A 19345-nucleotide genomic window follows, 5' to 3' on the forward strand; every position below is an offset into this window, starting at 1 on the left:
GAATCTGATAAACACAACTGCCTTCTTCATAATATATTACTTGACATATTATACAGTTATTGAATACAATGGCCATCTTATACTGTATCTGATTTAATATGATATTAAGCTTGGTGTTTCATCAAGGTTTGGTATCTCAGAGTATGCTGTTGTTTAGGCCATGGCTGCAAAGCCAACTTGGTTGTTGCCAAAGTCGTAGACAGAGTAGTACTGCCGAAGGAACACATCTCCCAGGATCCAGAGCGGCTGACCATTCCTGGAAGGCAGATATGTGGCCTCAAATCCAACAACACAATATCCATTGATCTGCAATAGAATATAAAGTATGAAGGTTATACAGCTATAGCGCCAGAACATCTTAGTTATTTTCACCTTGCTATAGTTGTACTTATTGAATTACTCACATTTTGTATATTTATTATTGATCTAAACTTTTTTATAACATTTTGGGTTAATGAAGGGATAAAATAATTTGTTTTTAAAGATACCTGTAGGATATATCCAGAGGGAGGAATGGAGAATTGGGTCCCACTGATGGTGAAGCTGATAGCAGGCAGACTCTGTACATTGTTGCAGTTTACCATGTACTGTGTAAAGAGATGCAGGATGAGATGTCAACAATTAGATGTATGGATCATGTTATGTACAGGAGTAGTTTAAATCCAGTAAAATTAAGATTATCAAAAGCATCATTCATTATTACCTCTCCGTTTTGTCCTTCCTGGGCACCAATATATTGGTAGAGATAACCCAGGTACTGCTGTGGGATGGTAAGTAGAGGCGTCCCTGTATCCACAATGCCCTGGCAACCCTGACTGCACCAGCCACTTGCCTGTCCATTAATAGAGAACCTGAAGGGGTCATTAAAAAAATTAAAGTATGCCTGTGAAACGTAGATACAGTAGTTTAGTTTCTAATTTAACAATATACAGATAGAGACAGAATCATCACTAAAACTTGTTCTGATATAAAAATGTTATCTTAAAAAGAAAATGTGTATTAAACATTTGTATATAGTTAATTTAAAAAATAACACTGTATGAAGGTTATCACTGCAGCCTTTGAAATAGTAGCAGCCTCCTTGTCTCACTGAAGAGTCTAGCAATCTCCCTGATTGCACCTTACTCCAATTATGAAGCTGTTGTATTAATAAAAAATAGAGATATATATATTCCAATGGGATCATTAGTATAATTTGCTTGCATTGGTTATAAGGCACAATGATCCCTATGGCTACATGTATTTTCTGATAAGTATCAGTGTGTTTTCATCAACAAGTAGATCTTACTAACTGGTTTGGGACTCATTTACATTTGGATGTAAGTCAATGTTAAGACACGCCCCTCAGATGTAGCAGTACACGCCCACTTTACCGTCGTGCTCATAGGTGTTGCTTTCACAATCTCCCTGAAATGCTTTTTCAAAAGTAGGCAAGTATGCTGTGTAGCTTAGTATAGAGAAGACAAAACTTAGATACGGTATGTTATACTGACAGAAACTATTATTTAATAAAACAAAGTATATAAACCTGCATTACTTTAACAGGTATATGTTACAAAAGGTGAGGGATCGAAGATATTTGAGAGAAGATTGAGATCATGGAGTAGATTATTTGAACATACAGCCAGGTCCATAAATATTGGGACACTGACAGAATTTTCAGATTTTGGCCTCTATTCACCACCACAATGGTTTTGAAATGAAACAAACAAGATGTGCTTTAACTGCAGACTTTCAGATTTAATTTGAGGGTAATTACATCCAAATCGGGTGAACGGTGTAGGAATTACAACAGTTTCAATATGTACCTCCCACTTTTTAAGGGGCCAAAAGTAATGGGACTATCAACTCAAAAGCTATTTCATGGACAGGTGTGGGCTATTCCCTCGTTATTTCATTATCAATTAAGCAGGTAAAAGGTCTGGAGTTGATTCTAGGTGTGACATTTGCATTTGTAATCAGTTGCTGTCAACTCTCAATATGAGATCCAAAGAGCTGTCACTATCAGTGAAGCAAGCCATCATTAGGTTGAAAAATCAAAACAAACCCATCAGAGAGATAGCAAAAACATTAGGTGTGGCCAAATCAACTGTTTGGAACATTCTTAAAAAGAACGCATCGGAGAGCTCAGCAACACCAAAAGACCCGGAAGACCACGGAAAACAACTGTGGTGGATGACAAAAGAATTATTTCCCTGGTGAAGAAAAACCCCTTCACAACAGTTGGCCAAATCAAGAACACTCTCCAGGAGGTAGATGTATATGTGTCAAAGTCATCAATCAAGAGAAGACTTCACAAGAGTGAATATAGAGGGTTCACCACAAGATGCAAACCATTGGTGAGCCACAAAAACAGGAAGACCAGATTAGAGTTTGCCAAACAACATCTAAAAAAGCCATTACAATGCTGGAACAACATACTATTGACAGATGAGACAAAGATCAACTTGTACCAGAGTGATGGGAAGAGAAGAGAAGGAAAGGAACTGCTCATGATCCAAAACATACCACCTCATCAATGAAGTATGGTGGTGGTAGTGTCATGGCATGGGCATGTATGGCTGCCAATGGAACTGGTTCCCTTGTATTTATTGATGATGTGACTGCTGACAAAAGCAGCAGAATGAATTCTGAAGTGTTTCAGGCAATATTATATGCTCATATTCAGTCAAATACTTCAGAACACATTGGACGGCGCTTCACAGTGCAGATGGACAATGACCCGAAGCATACTGCAAAAGCAACCAAAGAGTTTTTTAAGGCTAAAAAGTGGAATGTTATGCAATGGCCAAGTCAATCCCCTGACCTGAATCCGATTGAGCATGCATTTCACTTGATGAAGACAAAACTGAAGGGAAAATGCCCCTAGAACAAGCAGGAACTGAAGACATTTGCAGTAGAGGCCTGGCAGAGCATCACCAAGGATGAAACCCAGCGTCTGGTGAGGTCTATGTGTTCCAGACTTCAGGCTGTAATTGCATGCAAAGGATTTGCAACAAAGTATTAAAAAGTGAAAGTTAGATGTAGGATTGTTTAGTTTGTCCCATTACTTTTGGCCCCTTAAAAAGTGGGAGGCACATATAGAAACCGTTGTAATTCCTACACCGTTCATCTGATTTGGAAGTAATTAGCCTCAAATTAAATCTGAAAGTCTGCAGTTAAATCACATCTTGTTTGTTTCATTTCAAAGCCATTGTGGTGGTGAATAGAGGACAAAATATGAAAATTCTGTCAATGTCCCAATATTCATGGACCTGACTGTATGTGCATTCATGTTCCTGACTTTTACTATACTAGAGGTACAACTAGCAGCCCACGTTTAAACTAAAATAGCAGATAACCAAGAGTAGTAGTTTGACTTCAGCTGTACAGCGATTATAAACAGACTGTTACACATTTCAGGTTCTCTAAAAGGATATGAGCTGTTACAGTACATGTGTATTTATATATTATATTTACAAGTGTTGTCAGTAGCTCTTTTCTATATTGCACATTTAAACTATCCAACCTTAAGGAAGACAGAACTCCTTGTTGATAAATTCAGATCCAGGGGGAGATGTATAAAACCTTAGAGGGGGAGATGTACTAAGCATTGAAGAGAGATAAAGGGCCTGATTCAGCAAGGTATGCAACTGCTAATGAATTTGCTAATACGCACGTAGTTCCACTGCGATAGTATGCTAAATCATTGCGAACGCTATGCAGCCGCAGCACTAAATAAGGACACCCACTTTACCTTACACATAGCCTCACGCACACTTGCACAAGGTCTGATCCTACTCAGTAATTGCTAACTTCAGCGCATGCTATGAGGACTCAGGCTGCGTAGGTTATTGCAGTGGATAATTTATGCACGCCTCTGCAATGCTGTTGAAATGCACTAGCATGTCTGTGATCACCTGACCACTCCCCCATCACCACCCACAAATGGCACTTCCTGTCAATCACTCTACGATAGGTCTGTGTAGCCCCTGCGATCGCAGTCCTGATCGCAATAGCTAGTTCACGCACTGCGATGCATACTCATGCACAGAATGCAACAATCAGAATATTGCATGCATATTAGCAACTGCTTTCCTTGCTGAATCAGGCAAAGTACCAACCAATCAGCTCCAAACAGTGTTTTTTTCAAACACAGCCTGTAACATGACAGGAGTTGATTGGTTAGTACTTTATCTCTCTCCAAGGCTTAGTACATCTCTTCCAAAGAGAGATAAAGTGGAGTAGTTGCTCATACCAACAAGTCAGCTTCAGGCTATGCTAGATAGTGACAATTAGAAGCTGGTTGCATTCTCCACATGATCTCTCTCAAAGGTTTGATTCTGTACATTTCCCCCTCTATCCTTTCCATTACCAAAACTCTACTTTACATGGGATACTTACTCTTCAATAGCAATCTGCCAATAGATCTGTTCAGCTACTGGGGTCCAATAGATCTGACCAGAGTAGAGGCTGCTGTCCACGCCTCCAAGTATCACCTCTCCAGATTGTCTAGGAAGACAAGAGAAAAGCTTATGTTGCTACCTATTGCTCAGTGATCCCTTCAGCCTGAGCCAAATATTCCACCAAAGGGGAAAATAATAGTTCAGCTGTTACTTTGTGCTTCTACCGCATCATAGTCAATGGATTTAGTAATGCTTAATATAAAAAAATCCACTCACAGATATTGCTGTGTGGAATCTCAGTTTTTGTGAATTGATTTCTAAACATTACATCCTGCCTCAGATTTCTGGATGGGGAAGGGCCACTTCTGGCCTATACAAGGTGTAGCTATTAAATAATGAGACTAATGCTATAATTTATGTTTAATTATATTAAGTCAATTTTCTGCATCCACACACAGCTGCATTCTTATATTTATTGGTCAAAGCTGTGCTATAGCTCATTATCTGTCAGCTGTCTCAACAGCTCTGTCGTTTTCTTATTTACCTCAGTAATACCCCTTTTACTCCAGAGCTAAAACCCAGGGTTAACCCAGGTAGCTCCTTGGTGTAAAAGGGGACTGGGTTGGATTTCTGGGTCGAGTGACCCAGCAATCCAGCTCAGGTAACTTCCAGGGTTGAACAGGGAATGACCCGTGAAACTCTGCAGTGTAAGCAGCGCGATCCAGGTCACGATGACCTGGCGCGATCCAGGTCACGATGACCTGGCGCGCTCCGCATACCGGCTTCAGTAGCGCTTGGAGATGACATCATCGCCAAGCATCCACATCCACACCGGAAGAGCCAGGTCACTGTAGACCCGGCTCCGGTGTGAACAGCGCCGACTCCGGTTTGGAACCCTGTTCCAACCTCCGGGTCAAACCCGGAATTTAGGTATAAAAGCGGTATCACTGATGCAAAACGTGTTCCCTTGAGTACAGATTTGACTTTAGGAAAAAGAAAGAAGTCACACGATGCTAGGTCTGGTGAGTATGGAGGGTGTTCTAGCACTGAAATCTGTTTCTCGGCTAAAAACTGCTTCACAGAGAGAGGTGTGTGAGCTGGTGCGTTGTCCTGAGGTAGGATGAAACCAATTTTCCCCCACTCTGGCCTCTTTCTTCTGATTCTTTCCTGCAAAGTTGCTAGAACATTTCTGTAGTAATGTTTATTCATCATTCAGATGCTGAGTTGACTGTCAATTTGAACAATTTTCAAAATTCGTTCCACATTTTCATTTGTTTTTGTTGTGCAAGGCCTTCCGGAACCTTCTTCATCTTCAACATCCTCATGACCGCCACTAAATCTTCTGTGCCACTAGCTATACTGTGTGTATATGTGTATATGTGTATATGTGTATATATATATATATATCTATCTATGAGGTATGGAAAGAACATGCGCCTAATAATGTAGTAATTCAAAACGGTTTTAGCACGTGCTGAAATATAAATGTGCGTACCAGAAAATGAAACTTTAACGCTTATCTGTGGTTCTTTTGCTGGGACCTCATATGGTTGGGTACACTCACAGCTTCTGGGTAACCAGGAACCTTAAATAAGATTGGCTCGCATCGAACCAAAATAAGCACATATAGTGTAGTAATTTACGTCCAAATAGAGTGGTGTGATAAATAAATAAGAATGCGTACCAGAACGTCACTTGAATCACTGCATGAAGTACTAAGTAGCCTCTTCAAACTCCCATAATGGCCCCAACGTTACGTATATAAGTGGAGTAGGTCAGCTTTAAATAAGCAGAAAAATGACCCTTACTCAGAGGAGCTTCATCAACAAGGGATTTTTTAATGACACTTAGTACATAGGGATACAGGGTACACAAAGGGTTAAAAAACCATATAAATAAGATAATGAGGTGCTTATCTGTGAATAGTCAGCAGTGTGGAGAGGGACTGGAACAGGGGTCCCAACGCGTTTCGTCTGGATAGACTTCCTCAGGGGTATTGGTAAACTACTTGGGGTGCCCTTTTTATACTGTACCTGATAAGGTACTGAATAGCGCCAAAAACGGCGTCTAGCGCTGTTCTGCGCATGCGCAGCTGCCCATGGTCATCTTGTATGATAAACTACAACTCCCAGGATGCCGCGCGGCATAACTCGCGCATGCGCAGATCGCGGCGGCTAATAGATAGTGCCTGCCGCGATCGCGCTGACATAATAAGGTGGTGCAGGGATCTTTAGTGCAGAGAAGGAACGCTACAAAAGTGGGGCTATATAACAAGTATAACCGCCGCTGTGGATGCATACACACACAGCGGCGGCCATTTTATTGGTTCCTTCAGATAAAATAAATGATCAGCGGCCATTTTGTTGGTGGCAAGTAGCCCTACAATGAGACATAAAGCGGCCATTTTGTTGGTTTCTCATTGTATATCTGAGAACCAACATATATCAAATCGATGGTGTTATGAAATACAGGAATGACGAAAAGACCATATAACAGATAAAATACAATATTATGAATAAAAACAACAGGGACTACAAATTCTTAATATTGATAAAAAAGGAACTAAAATACGCATCACTACTAAGAGGATTATTAAAAGTATAGGGTTGAACGGTACTTAAAAGTCATAGGGGCCTATTCATCAACACTAAAAAATGTATAGTGTTAATTTAGTTTAGAACTCGTAATGAGTTCTAAATAATTTTCAGTCTGATTCATCATACTTTAGCAACATAAGTATCACTTCCGAAAAACTGACATTTCTGCGTAGAAAGTTTTTCGGAGAGAGATACTTTCCTCATCTTTCCTTTGCTTAACGCTGCATGATTTAGTTGAATGCGCATGCGCAGCCTTCCTAACAAGTTTATTATACAATAAACAACAGCTGAATGTTACTATATTTTTTAAATATATAGAGATCATAATTCTTAGGACACTTACAAGTGCCCCGGAGGACTACGGCCAGCCCGTAACAGCAGGCAGCGGCAGTGGGAGAAAGATTCATGCAGCAGGAGAAGGGGACAAGCGCCGCCGGACAAGAGGGAAAAAGTGCCGGAGAAGAGTGGACTTATGATACCAGCAGGCTGCGGCGCGGGTTACAAGAGTCATGCAGCAGGAGAAGGGGACGGGCGCCGCCGGACAAGAGGGGACAAGTGCCGGAGGTGAGTGGACACGGTACCAGCAAGCTGCGGTGGGGGTGACGAGTCATACAGCGGGAGAAGGGGATGGGTGCCGCCGGACAAGAGGGAACAAGTGTCGGAGGAGAGTGGACACGGCCGACACCGGACACGTGGGGACATGTACTGGGGAAGAGCGGCCAGACGAAACCAGCAGGCAGCGGAGAAGGTGAAGAGTCATGTAGTGGGAGAAGGGGACAGCTGCTGCTGAACACGAGGCCAGCGTGAGAAGGAGCGCACGGCAGCGGCTACAGACCTGCTACAGAAGCTGCCATGCCATGTAAACGGGCAACTTGTGAGTGCTTTCAGGGGCTAACGCCGTATGGAGATGGCGTATAGTTACACTATCAATTTCCGAAGATCTATGATTTTCGGACATTGATGAATACAGTAATTTCTACATCCCCATATTATAGTATGGGGAGTGTGGAAATTAACGCAGATGGACTTAACCAGGAGATATCAGTGATATCTCCTGTGTTAAGTGTGTTAATGAATACAAGGAAAAGGTAAATTAAGGTAAAAGAACCTTAAAAATTATACTTTAGTGTTGATGAATAGGCCCCATAGAACCATAAAATCCACAGTATAAATTTAAAACAAACCATAAAATGCAGCAAAATAGTAAACATCACAGAATGATAAAAAATCATAAAAAGGGTGCAATTTCATAGCTATCGTTAAGGCCTTGAGGTAGTACAGTATTTAGCTCAAAGATCCAAAACATCTCTCTTTGAGACAGTCTATTAGCTAGATCACCACCTCTTGGACCCAATTTAACATGTTCAATACCTCTAAACAGTAAGTTTTCAGGATTAGCATTATGATGTGACTTGAAGTGTCTGGACACAGAGTGGCTCTCAATTTTATTCTTTATATTTCTGACATGCTCCTGTATTCTGAATTTGAGGTTTCTTTTAGTTTTGCCCACATATTTAAGGCCACATGGGCACTCAAGCAAATAAATTACAGAGCAAGTGTTACAATTAATGAAATGTTTCATATTATATGTTTTGGAGTTGTCAGAATTAAAGAACTGCCTTCTGTTGGGGTGTAAAAACCTGCACATATTACAGTGTCCACACTTATATGTATGCACCCAGACATTTGTTGAGGTCCTGCCTATTGGGTTTTAGTGGTTGACGCATACTAGGGGCTAAAATATCCTTGAGGTTCCTTGCTTTCTTGAAAACAACAGTAGGTTTATTAGGTAAAATTCCTGATAAAATGGGGTCCATCTTCAAGATTCCCCAGTATTTATTTAGGATTTGCCGGATTCTGCCCTCTTCCCTATTGAACTGGGTAATAAAAGGTACTACGAAGACGTAGTACAAAACAAAAAAAGACGTGGGCAAAACTAAAAGAAACCTCAAATTCAGAATACAGGAGCATGTCAGAAATATAAAGAATAAAATTGAGAGCCACTCTATGTCCAGACACTTCAAGTCACATCATAATGCTAATCCTGAAAACTTACTGTTTAGAGGTATTGAACATGTTAAATTGGGTCCAAGAGGTGGTGATCTAGCTAATAGACTGTCTCAAAGAGAGATGTTTTGGATCTTTGAGCTAAATACTCTACTACCTCAGGGCCTTAACGACAGCTATGAAATTGCACCCTTTTTATGATTTTTTATCATTCTGTGATGTTTACTATTTTGCTGCATTTTAGGTTTGTTTTAAATTTATACTGTGGATTTTATGGTTCTATGACTTTTAAGTACCGTTCAACCCTATACTTTTAATAATCCTCTTAGTAGTGATGCGTATTTTAGTTCCTTTTTTATCAATATTAAGAATTTGTAGTCCCTGTTGTTTTTATTCATAATATTGTATTTTATCTGTTATATGGTCTTTTCGTCATTCCTGTATTTCATAACACCATCGATTTGATATATGTTGGTTCTCAGATATACAATGAGAAACCAACAAAATGGCCGCTTTATGTCTCATTGTAGGGCTATTTGCCACCAACAAAATGGCCGCTGATCATTTATTTTATCTGAAGGAACCAATAAAATGGCCGCTGCTGTGTGTGTATGCATCCACAGCAGCGGTTATACTTGTTATATAGCCCAGTTTTTGCAGAGTTCCTTCTCTGCACTAAAGATCCCTGCACCACCTTATTATGTCAGCGCGATCGCAGCAGGCACTATTAGCCACCGTGATCTGCGCATGCGCGAGTTATGCCGCGTGGCATCCTGAGAGTTGTAGTTTATCATACAAGATGGCCGCTGGCAGCTGCGCATGCGCAGAACAGCGCTAGACGCCATTTTTGGCGCTATTCAGTACCTTATCAGGTACAGTATAAAAAGGGCACCCAAGTAGTTTACCAATACCCCTGAGGAAGTCTATCCAGACGAAACGCGTTGGAACCCCTGTTCCAGCCCCTCTCCACACTGCTGACTATTCACAGATAAGCACCTCATTATCTTATTTATGTTTTTTTAACCCTTTGTGTACCCTGTATCCCTATGTACTAAGTGTCATTAAAAAAAACCCTTGTTGATGAAGCTCGTCTGAGTAAGGGTCATTTTCTGCTTATTTAAAGCTGACCTACTCCACTTATATACGTAACATTGGGGCCATTATGGGAGTTTGAAGAGGCTACTTAGTACTTCATGCAGTGATTCAAGTGACGTTCTGGTACGCATTCTTATTTATTTATCACACCACTCTATTTGGACGTAAATTACTACACTATATGTGCTTATTTTGGTTCGATGCGAGCCAATCTTATTTAAGGTTCCTGGTTACCCAGAAGCTGTGAGTGTACCCCACCATATGAGGTCCCAGCAAAAGAACCACAGATAAGCGTTAAAGTTTCATTTTCTGGTACGCACATTTATATTTCAGCACGTGCTAAAACCGTTTTGAATTACTACACTATTAGGCGCATGTTCTTTCCAAACCTCATTTCCAGATCACATTTACCCTGATTGCCATTCGGGAACACGGGAAGACTGCTGCCACATTCACCAGAGGGATTTAAGTGTCACACCTGTTAGCACCAACTGGATTTTATTTATACTTTTGCATTACGGTGCAATACCACCTGTGACTTGAACCAGAGCGCCATTCTACACACCCTATACATATATATATCTATCTATCTATATCTCTATCTTTATCTATCTATAAATATATCTACTGTATATATATATCTATCTCAATTTATCTATCTATCTATCTATCTCCCCACTCTAAATCCTGCGTTTTACTCTGGCAGTGGCCATTTTTTTTTTATGGGGCCCCCACAACTTAGTTGCCCCGGGGCCCCCACAATCCTTAATCCGGCCCTGCCAGTGAGTAATGATTACACCTGTGCACCTGCTGGGTGACCTGGAAAACGTGAACTGTGTGGGGTCCTGACTGAGTTTGAGAGCACTTTTAATTGTATAATCAGGACTGCTGAATAGGGGGCATGACCTCGCTGTGAAGGGGGGCATGGCCTCACGACATATGCTTCTATTTTCATCACTCTGGGGTCATGTCCAGAACTCCTGAAGATGCTGGCCTGCCCCTAGGCTTTCCACACACAGTAAACAGATGACGTGCACATGCACATGGCATCTATTCTCCCAGTACTTTCCCCCAACTCCCCCCCTCATGGGACACTGTGGTCTGCGGGTAGGATGGTGGAACAGTCCCTGAAAAGTGGAACAGTTAGCAGGTATGTAATACTACCTTTTAAGCATGCATTTCAGTTTCTTAGCTATCCTCCTACATATTATTTTCTCCTTTTCAAAATTTCTCTGGAGAGAAAAGAAGTATGGCTGACAGACGCAGTCTCTCAGACTGTTAGCATGTCATGTAATAGCAGCAGGGAGAATAGAGTGGATGATGTCACAGTGAAAACAGAATTCAGAATGGTATAATAAAGTCTCTCTACTCACTACATCATGTGCCATGTAACTGTAGTTGCCATAGTAGTCACATAACACTGTTAAAATCTACAGAATTATGAATCATCAATAGCAGTCTGAAAAACACAAACCAAGGAAAAAATTTTACTTGCCAAACTGCTTCTTAAGCTGGCCACACACTAGACCAACTTTCATCCAACCAGCCAACTAGTTGATTGGTTGGAATGAAAACCTGGTAAGGTATGAAAGCAAATGACAATCAGCAATTTGCTCCCAAACGCCGGAAAATTGACAAAAACTGTTGTTTGAACAAATTGTTTAGATCAAACATTTAACAAACTTGTCTGATGACCATTTTCATCTGTTTTCTGGCATTTAGGAGCAAATTGCTGATCATCAGTTACTCCCATTCCTTACCAGATTTTCATTCCAACCAATCAACAAGTTGGCTGGTTGGATGTAAGTTGGTCTAGTATGTGGCCAGCTTTATTGTCTACAACTAGAATTTATGTTAAAAAATACACCATGGGATTGCTGCTTTATTTTAATGCTTTAAAATAACTCCACTCATTGGTCCATTAAATTGATTTAAGTAAACTGTCAATTCTCACCCAGTGAGATAGAAGCTGAACAGCGGCTGTGGAATGAGATTTTGTTGTATCAGACCCTGTACAGCAGTTGTGGCTCCTCCTGCTGACATTGACTGATAGGCCATTCCAAATATCCCATCAAATTTGGCATAATAGAAGAAGCTACTTGGCTCGGTGACACTCAGACCCAGTTCCTGATTTTGAATAGAAAGACCTTGTACCTACAAAATATCAATTAATAAATAATACAAGATAAGTACTTAAACACTCATGAATTAAAATAAAATCCTGAGCTGCTGTTTGGATAGGGAGGTTAGGGGAGGGGGCATTAAATTAATTATGGAATGCCCAGCTGTGGATGTATTATAGTTCATCCACAGAGCTTGAGCTGTTTGTATCCAAGGGGAAGTCACTGATTGGACCAATGGGTTCCTGCTGGTCCACATAGTCACCTCCCCATCGCCAAACCCTGCACACACACGTTACATATACAGTACCAACTTTTGCAGAAGCTATTCATGCAGCCTGTGAGGGGAACTGTCTGCGTGGTCAATTACCCCTAGGTTAAGTGCACAGCATAGAAAGTCTGAGGGGTCTCCAAGAAGCAGCTGCACTAGGGTCTGTGATTGTTCTGAGTAGCCTTTATAAAATCTAATAGCTCTTCATTAAAGACTAAAGGGCCTGATTAAAAGATGTTTGCTAATGCCACGACAGTTGCGACTTTCTACGCAGCACCTGTGCAAAAATATGCAGATGTCACAGCCATATTGTATTGAGACACCCAATGGTGGCTTTGCAAATTAAAGCAACTGCGTACAAAGGCATAGACTCAGACACAGATCAGTCAATTATCGGACTTCTGAGTAAACCTATAGTTGCGATGAGTGGATCACAGTTGCAGTCTCGGACACACCCTAAAAACGGTCGTGACACACCAGCGTGTTCATCACAACCCCATTGACGACCACAGACTGTCCCTGCCAGTCAATCACTTTGCAAATAAAGCCTCACCTGCCAGCGACCATGGTAATTAAACTTGATGCATGCACAGTGCAACTACCGATAATCGCTCAGCTGCGAAAACATCAGTATTGCATCTATCTCTGAATCAGGCCCTTAATGTGGTGATAATCATTATAGGTGGCTAATTTTGATGTCCTGTCACCTGCATGCAGTGGTGCAATTTTGTGGGTTAAACTAATGTTCATGAGAAAGCAGTCTATCTATTCACTAGAAGCTAGGTGTTATAATGTTGACAATGACCATGTCGACATTCATCATGTAGACACAGATGAAATGATGACATAATAGAATATCGACATATTGGGCCAAATGTAATAGGTAGTCTGTTTTGGTAAATTGCGAGTTTGGTGCTAAACTCACAATTTTTCACAACTCTCCAGTGTAATAGGGTGTCTGTTCACTAAAACTCGCATTTTTCAGAGTTACTAAAACTCTCCATTCTCAAACTCGCATCCAGATGTTTTCACATTGAAAACAATCAACTCGCCCAATGTAATAGAGTGTCTGTTTCAGACTCGCAAAAAAAAGATTACCAAAAGTCCCCAAATATTAGACCTGCTTCAGGCTAGCGAGTACATCCTGAGCAGGTCAGATTAACACAGAAACATGCACATATCCATGAGATATGTACATGTTTCTGTGTGTACTTATGTAAAATGTTTTTAAATAAAAAGAAAATGACGTGCACCCCCTCCCCAAAAGCATAACCAGCCCCGGGCTTTATAAAGCCTGTCCTGGCTCTAAAAATACAGGGGCCAAAATGCATAGGGGGCCCCTGTATATTAAGAACCAGCACAGGGCTTTGTTGAGCTGGTCCTGGTTCTGGAAAATCAGGGGACAAAACGAGTAGGGGTCCCCTGAAAATTCCAGAACCAGCACCGAACTCTTTCTAGCGGGGGGATAATGCCACAGCCAGGGAAAACCTTTCACAGGTTTCCCCCGGCCAAAGCATTATCTCTGACCGCTAGTCAGTCCAGGCCGGGGATACCTGGGGAGTTGGGTACCCCCCCAATAAAGGGGTACCCCTCTCCAGGGCACCCCAGGCCTAGACTGATAGCCCGGGGCTATCCCCGGCACCCTATGGCCGTGGGTGCCGGGTTGATAGTGTTAGTGTAAAGTGTAAAAATGAAGTTTCCATATTGTCTTTAGTTGTAGAACCACAAGTACCAACAAGCCTCCCCTGCATGCTGGTATTTGGAGAACCACAAATACCAGCATGCGAGGCATTACGGGCCCGCTGGCACTTGTAGTTCCACAACTAAAGAAATACGTAAATAAACAAACATACACAGTGAAAGTAAAATTTAAATTAAACATACATGCACACTCACACTCACACATACACGTGCGATGTAGCGGTTCCCACCATAGACTTCAATGGGGTTTCACACCATAGAACTAAAGACAATATGGATAATGCTTTGGCCGGGGAAACCGGTGAAAGGTTTTCCCTGGCTGTGGCATTATCCCCCCGCTAGAAAGAGTTCGGTGCTGGTTCTGGAATTGTCAGGGGACCCCTACTCGTTTTGTCCCCTGATTTTCCAGAACCAGGACCAGCTCAACAAAGCCCTGTGCTGGTTCTTAATATACAGAGGCCCCCTACGCATTTTGGCCCCTGTATTTTTAGAACCAGAACAGGCTTTATAAAGCCCGGGGCTGGTTATGCTTTTGGGGAGGGGGTGCACGTTTTTTTTTTAAAACACACACAGAAGCCATCACGGATCTCACTGATCTGTGATGGCTTCTCTAAAGCTCACACCTTTTAATGCTACTTGCATTAAATGGTGTCAGTTTACATAGTCCTAAACTCGCCTAAACTCGCAAATGCAGTAGCCTTGAGCTGAAAAGTTCGCAGGCTATTGAATTTGCGAGTTTCAGTACAAAAAAGTGCGAGTTTGTACTGTTACTAAACCTGACACCCTATTACATTTGGCCCATAGTCCCTGTTGGTCTGCTTACTTGCTCCCGAAGGCTGCAGGAACTCCAGAGGTAGCTTCTTGGTCCTGATGGTCATGTGACCGTCAGTTCCGGTGGAGTCACCTAATGCACCATCATTCTGGTAAGTACAGTCCCCCTATCTTTAACCATAATACCTACCCATAAACCTCCCCCTAGTGCTAACCCTAACCCTCTGTCCTGCAGCCTAACCCTAATGTCAACATTATAACTGACGACTACATCCCAAAGTCAGACAGGTAAATTGATAGATTGCATACTGGTCCAGACCACTAAATGGACTTTTGTGTTATATGTAGGTAACAGGTCCACTTGACGTGGAATTGGACCCCCAAAATTATATTGAACTAATACTGTGTGTCCCTGAATGACAGGTCACTGCACAGTGTTCATTCTCGTAAAATTCCATCGCACAACTAAGATCAAAGAGATTGTAACAAATAGAAATCAGTATGCAGTCTACATGGAGTTTTATTATTTCACATTTAGTTCAACTTTAACTGATATTAAATGATTATTATTTATCAAATAATTTTAGGGAGTCAATCCAATTGGCTGTGAAGGGTGCGAGTTGCCGTTGCCAAAGAGTAAAAACTCCGGCAACAGCACCTCATCTCGCACCCCTCACGGCCCACTCTCTGCCTGAATTCACTCAGTTTTGCACTTTTGAGCGAATTTGGGATGCCGTAAAGTGCTAATTGGATTGACCCCTTAGAATATAAAAAAAATAAAAAGGTTTTTAGAAAGCTCCTTCAGTTAGTTTGTAGTTACTTACAGTGACTGTGTCATAACCCAACACTCCAGTCATGCTGCCACTCCCATAGGACATTGCAAACTGTTGGTTATTGGAGGTATATGTAGATGACTGTGTGGGATTGAACAGTGGGTGATTGGCTAAAAATGTAGAAAGAGCATAACATTATTGTACATGGAATATTGGGGAATGTGTATTTTTTTTACAGCTGTCATTTTATGCTAAATAGCCCATGTTGTTTTTCATATAGATTAAATTAACATGTATTAATTAATTTGCACCTAAGGGTATAAAGTGGTTTATAAGGGTGTCTTCAATTCAAATACATTATTCTATATTTTTGTACATGTAGAAGAAGTAAACTTGCAGCTAACACCAAGTATAGACTGATTGCTTTAAAAGATTTGCGGCACTAATGTTCATGAAATATATATTTTTTAAATAGATGTGTTTCAAATTAAAATACAAAATTAAGGGGCTTCTGCAATGTTTAATAAACTGATTTATCACAAATTTGCCCCCATAATAGTACCTACTGCAGGCTTGACTTTGACAGTATGTAGAAGCAACCCAAAGATTGGAGGAACCAGTGTCAAAAGCAACTAGGAAGTTCTGGGGAGGGGTCCCAATGCTGATTTCACCAAAGTAATAGTTCTGGAAGACATAAGAAAAGACATGCTCAAATAGTACTTACACAGCATGTGTAATATTATATCCTCTAGTATGTACTTACATCTAAGTACATAGGCTCATAGGCCACTCCGAAGCTGTTGTGCCTGTTAAGGCTGTATTTTATAGCTGGTTCTTTTATGTGAGTTTTCACAAAGTCTTGAAGAACTCCGTTCTCCTTCATGGTCTCTCGTATGGATTTCAGTCTCTTCAGTGGGACTCTTCAAGTTAGAAGAGACAGAGTTCTATTGTTATTCAACATACTCATGTTAGTGTTTCCAGTTAAATATGATTAATAATAACAGGAAGTCATTTATTTACAGCTTTTGATATGATTTGGAGTCGGACTAATATGCAGACAGCAATTATAAACTATTAAACCCTGGAAATGGCCTCTACAGCAACATCTTTCCACCTGTGTTACCTGTGTTAAGACAAGTTCAAGAGTTATTTCCACCATTTCAGCTATACCTACAGATACATTTAGAGAGGAAGTCAACTTGACCCGATAACTTTGCAAGTGTGAAAAAGGATGGTAGTCGCGGGCTTTGTCGCCTGAGGCTATTCAACTAGAATCCCTGTTTTACCTGAACCCATTATTATCTAGTGTTAAAAAGGGGCATTAAGTGCAGTTAATGGGCATTAATGCTTATAGTCTCTAGTTCACTGACTTATGCAAAAGCTGGGTGTTATTACACATTATCTGAATACTAATTGGGGATTTCTGTTCGGGCCTCATGAGACCCGAAAAGAAATCCCTGTTTATTTGGGCTAAGTGAATAGCCCCCAGCGATCACTTAGCACACTTTAACTTAACAGGGCTTATTGTTTCAGTAAGAAATACAATATAGTAAAAGCAAGTTAGTTAAAAAATATATTTTTGAGATTTATGGTGTGAGAAACACTGCGCGGCCACACCAGATATCTTTCTTAAGTGTACAATTCTATTATTTAAGCTCCAGAATTCTAGTAGGCTCACCTTACTTGCCCCTCAGAGAGATGGAGGCATATGAATGAAATGATCATCCACTTCATGGTGACAGATTCCAGTCCAGCACTACGAGCTGAGAGATAGTCACTGTACAACCCTCTCTTATAAAGACAAGACAACTCTTGCCAGTAAAAATGATCCCACCTACCAATGAACACATTGTTCTTATCATCTGTATTTAAGTCTAAATCCTAATATTAATTCATAATTTGTGCCAAAAAGTCATACAGATAAGAACGACTGATTGACAGGAAAAACAAACACAGCTTGTGTTATAGCCAATGTTTATTTACTGACATATTCATTTTGTTTAAGCATCACAAATGGAACATGAAATCACTACTGAATAGGGTGTGCTCACCAGAGCTTGCTGGATTCAAAGACGTAAGTAAACCCAATGGTTTGCGTACATCTCCAATGGTGGGGGGACGGTGTATGTGCAGAATGGGTCCTGTAAGCTTGCACACAGAGAGACCTGCACATGCACAGTACTAGAGTCTACTCACCTGCGTGACAGGCTAGAAGAGGGAGTGCCCGTATGGAGACACGTACCCCTTCCTCTCTTAATATACCCCTGTATTCGGGATTCCTTATTCACACACTAAAACGTGTGATTTTTTCATTCTTTTCTTTTATTACTGATGTGCACACAGGCTGGATCAGAGTTGCATGCAAGTGCATTTTGCGGATGGATATAGCATGAATTGTACACATCTCAGTCACTTTTCTACTGGCAGCTGAATGTTCGTAACTGAGTGGCGATCGGGCGTTCCAATATTCATTAAATTCGGTGCTCACTAATACTGATGACGACTATAAAATCAACCATATGGATAGGGCTGGTATAGTCACATAGATATACGTACAACTCATCACATGGGCGAATATCTGTTTTTAGGGCCTGATTCAGCAGTACTGTACATGCTAGTTTCAGAATCTGTGCGCGTGCTGGACCTGTACTGTGCATATGCAGTACGGGTCTGCGATCATGCAATCGGTCCGGCTGCAGACTGGTAGTGATTGACAGTCTGCTGCCATTTCTTGGCAGGGAGGGGGAGGCGACGGCCTCTGTTTCCCAAAACAGAGGCTTGTCGTTCATTGGGGGTGGGAGTGACGAGCCCAGAGTCAACGTTGGCTGCCTGAGATTTCCTGGCTTCTTTGGAGCATCTGCGAAGGCTGGCTTGCGTGACCCAATGGGTCACTTAACAGCCGATGGTATTGCAGATGATCTGATGCTGCGTCCTAGGATGCCACTCTGATCAGTAATGCATGCAGGAGTCGTGACGCCTCTTGCTGCAGTACAATATTACAGCTATACACATTAGCGATAGCTAATGTGTATTCTGCTGAATCAGCTCCTTAGTTCCATACGCACAATGTGACTATAATTGTAGATGACCTAAGTGGAGTTCTGAAAACTGACCTACAGTGTACACCGGGGATGTATTCCTTTTTCTAGTTTGTTTCTATATCTTTGCAGAATTGCCTTACAAACACATTGGAATATCCTCATCCTATCCTTTTCCTTATTTGAATATTGTTTGAGCACATAAACAAGGAAAAATCAGCGCTAGTATATGTAATACTAAGTTAAATAATTTAAAATGGACGGATAAGGTCTAAAAGATGAAACACATGTATTATGAGAAAACAAAGAATGACTGAACTATAATTGTCACAGCATCTGTTCTTATAGCAAGGAATATATATTTGGACCTTGTCCTGTTGGTCTATTAAAGCATCCAGTTTTTGAGCAGCAGGATATTACCAATTGTGTGGAGTGTAGTCCAGAAGGTCCTTTTGGTAGTGATTTGTAACAATACCAAGTTAGGGATGTAATCCACTAGACATCCATAAAGCTGCAGACTTCTGGAACCAACGGAGATGAAAAGCTCACTCCATAAAGTATCAATCCTCTTGCACAACTGTGGATCC

The 19345-nt window shown here is 41.1% G+C and overlaps 1 protein-coding gene across 2 annotated transcripts; it reads right to left on the reverse strand.

The window, feature by feature from the left end:
• Positions 1-153: 153 nt before the first annotated feature.
• On the reverse strand, positions 154-17454 carry LOC148516735 (gastricsin-like). 2 transcript variants are annotated; one of them, XM_088479642.1, is made up of 10 exons: positions 17399-17454; positions 16484-16640; positions 16287-16404; positions 15772-15890; positions 12039-12238; positions 10919-10933; positions 4384-4491; positions 704-851; positions 489-587; positions 154-306 (listed from the first exon to the last, which is right to left on the reverse strand). In XM_088479642.1, exons 1-10 carry the CDS (start codon positions 17452-17454, stop codon positions 154-156), a joined length of 1173 nt encoding a protein of 390 aa, XP_088335768.1. The 2 variants fall into 2 exon arrangements, with proteins under 2 accessions (XP_088335768.1, XP_088335769.1); XM_088479643.1 differs by lacking the exon at positions 10919-10933.
• Between the last annotated feature and the right edge of the window lie 1891 nt (positions 17455-19345).

Source organism: Taudactylus pleione, unplaced genomic scaffold (genome assembly GCF_031769625.1).
Source record: "Taudactylus pleione unplaced genomic scaffold, aTauple2 ptg000242l, whole genome shotgun sequence".
Classification (NCBI taxonomy): domain Eukaryota; kingdom Metazoa; phylum Chordata; class Amphibia; order Anura; family Myobatrachidae; genus Taudactylus; species Taudactylus pleione.

What these genes read in the sequence shown, in the direction of transcription:
- LOC148516735 (XM_088479642.1), bottom strand. Translation starts at nt 17,454, where the DNA reads ATGAAGTGGATGATCATTTCATTCATATGCCTCCATCTCTCTGAGGGG. An exon ending in ATGAGCCTATGTACTTAGAT is followed by an intron (nt 16,405 to 16,483) that starts GTAAGTACATAC and finishes TATGTCTTCCAG; the next exon opens with AACTATTACTTTGGTGAAAT. An exon ending in CTGTCAAAGTCAAGCCTGCA is followed by an intron (nt 15,891 to 16,286) that starts GTAGGTACTATT and finishes CTACATTTTTAG; the next exon opens with CCAATCACCCACTGTTCAAT.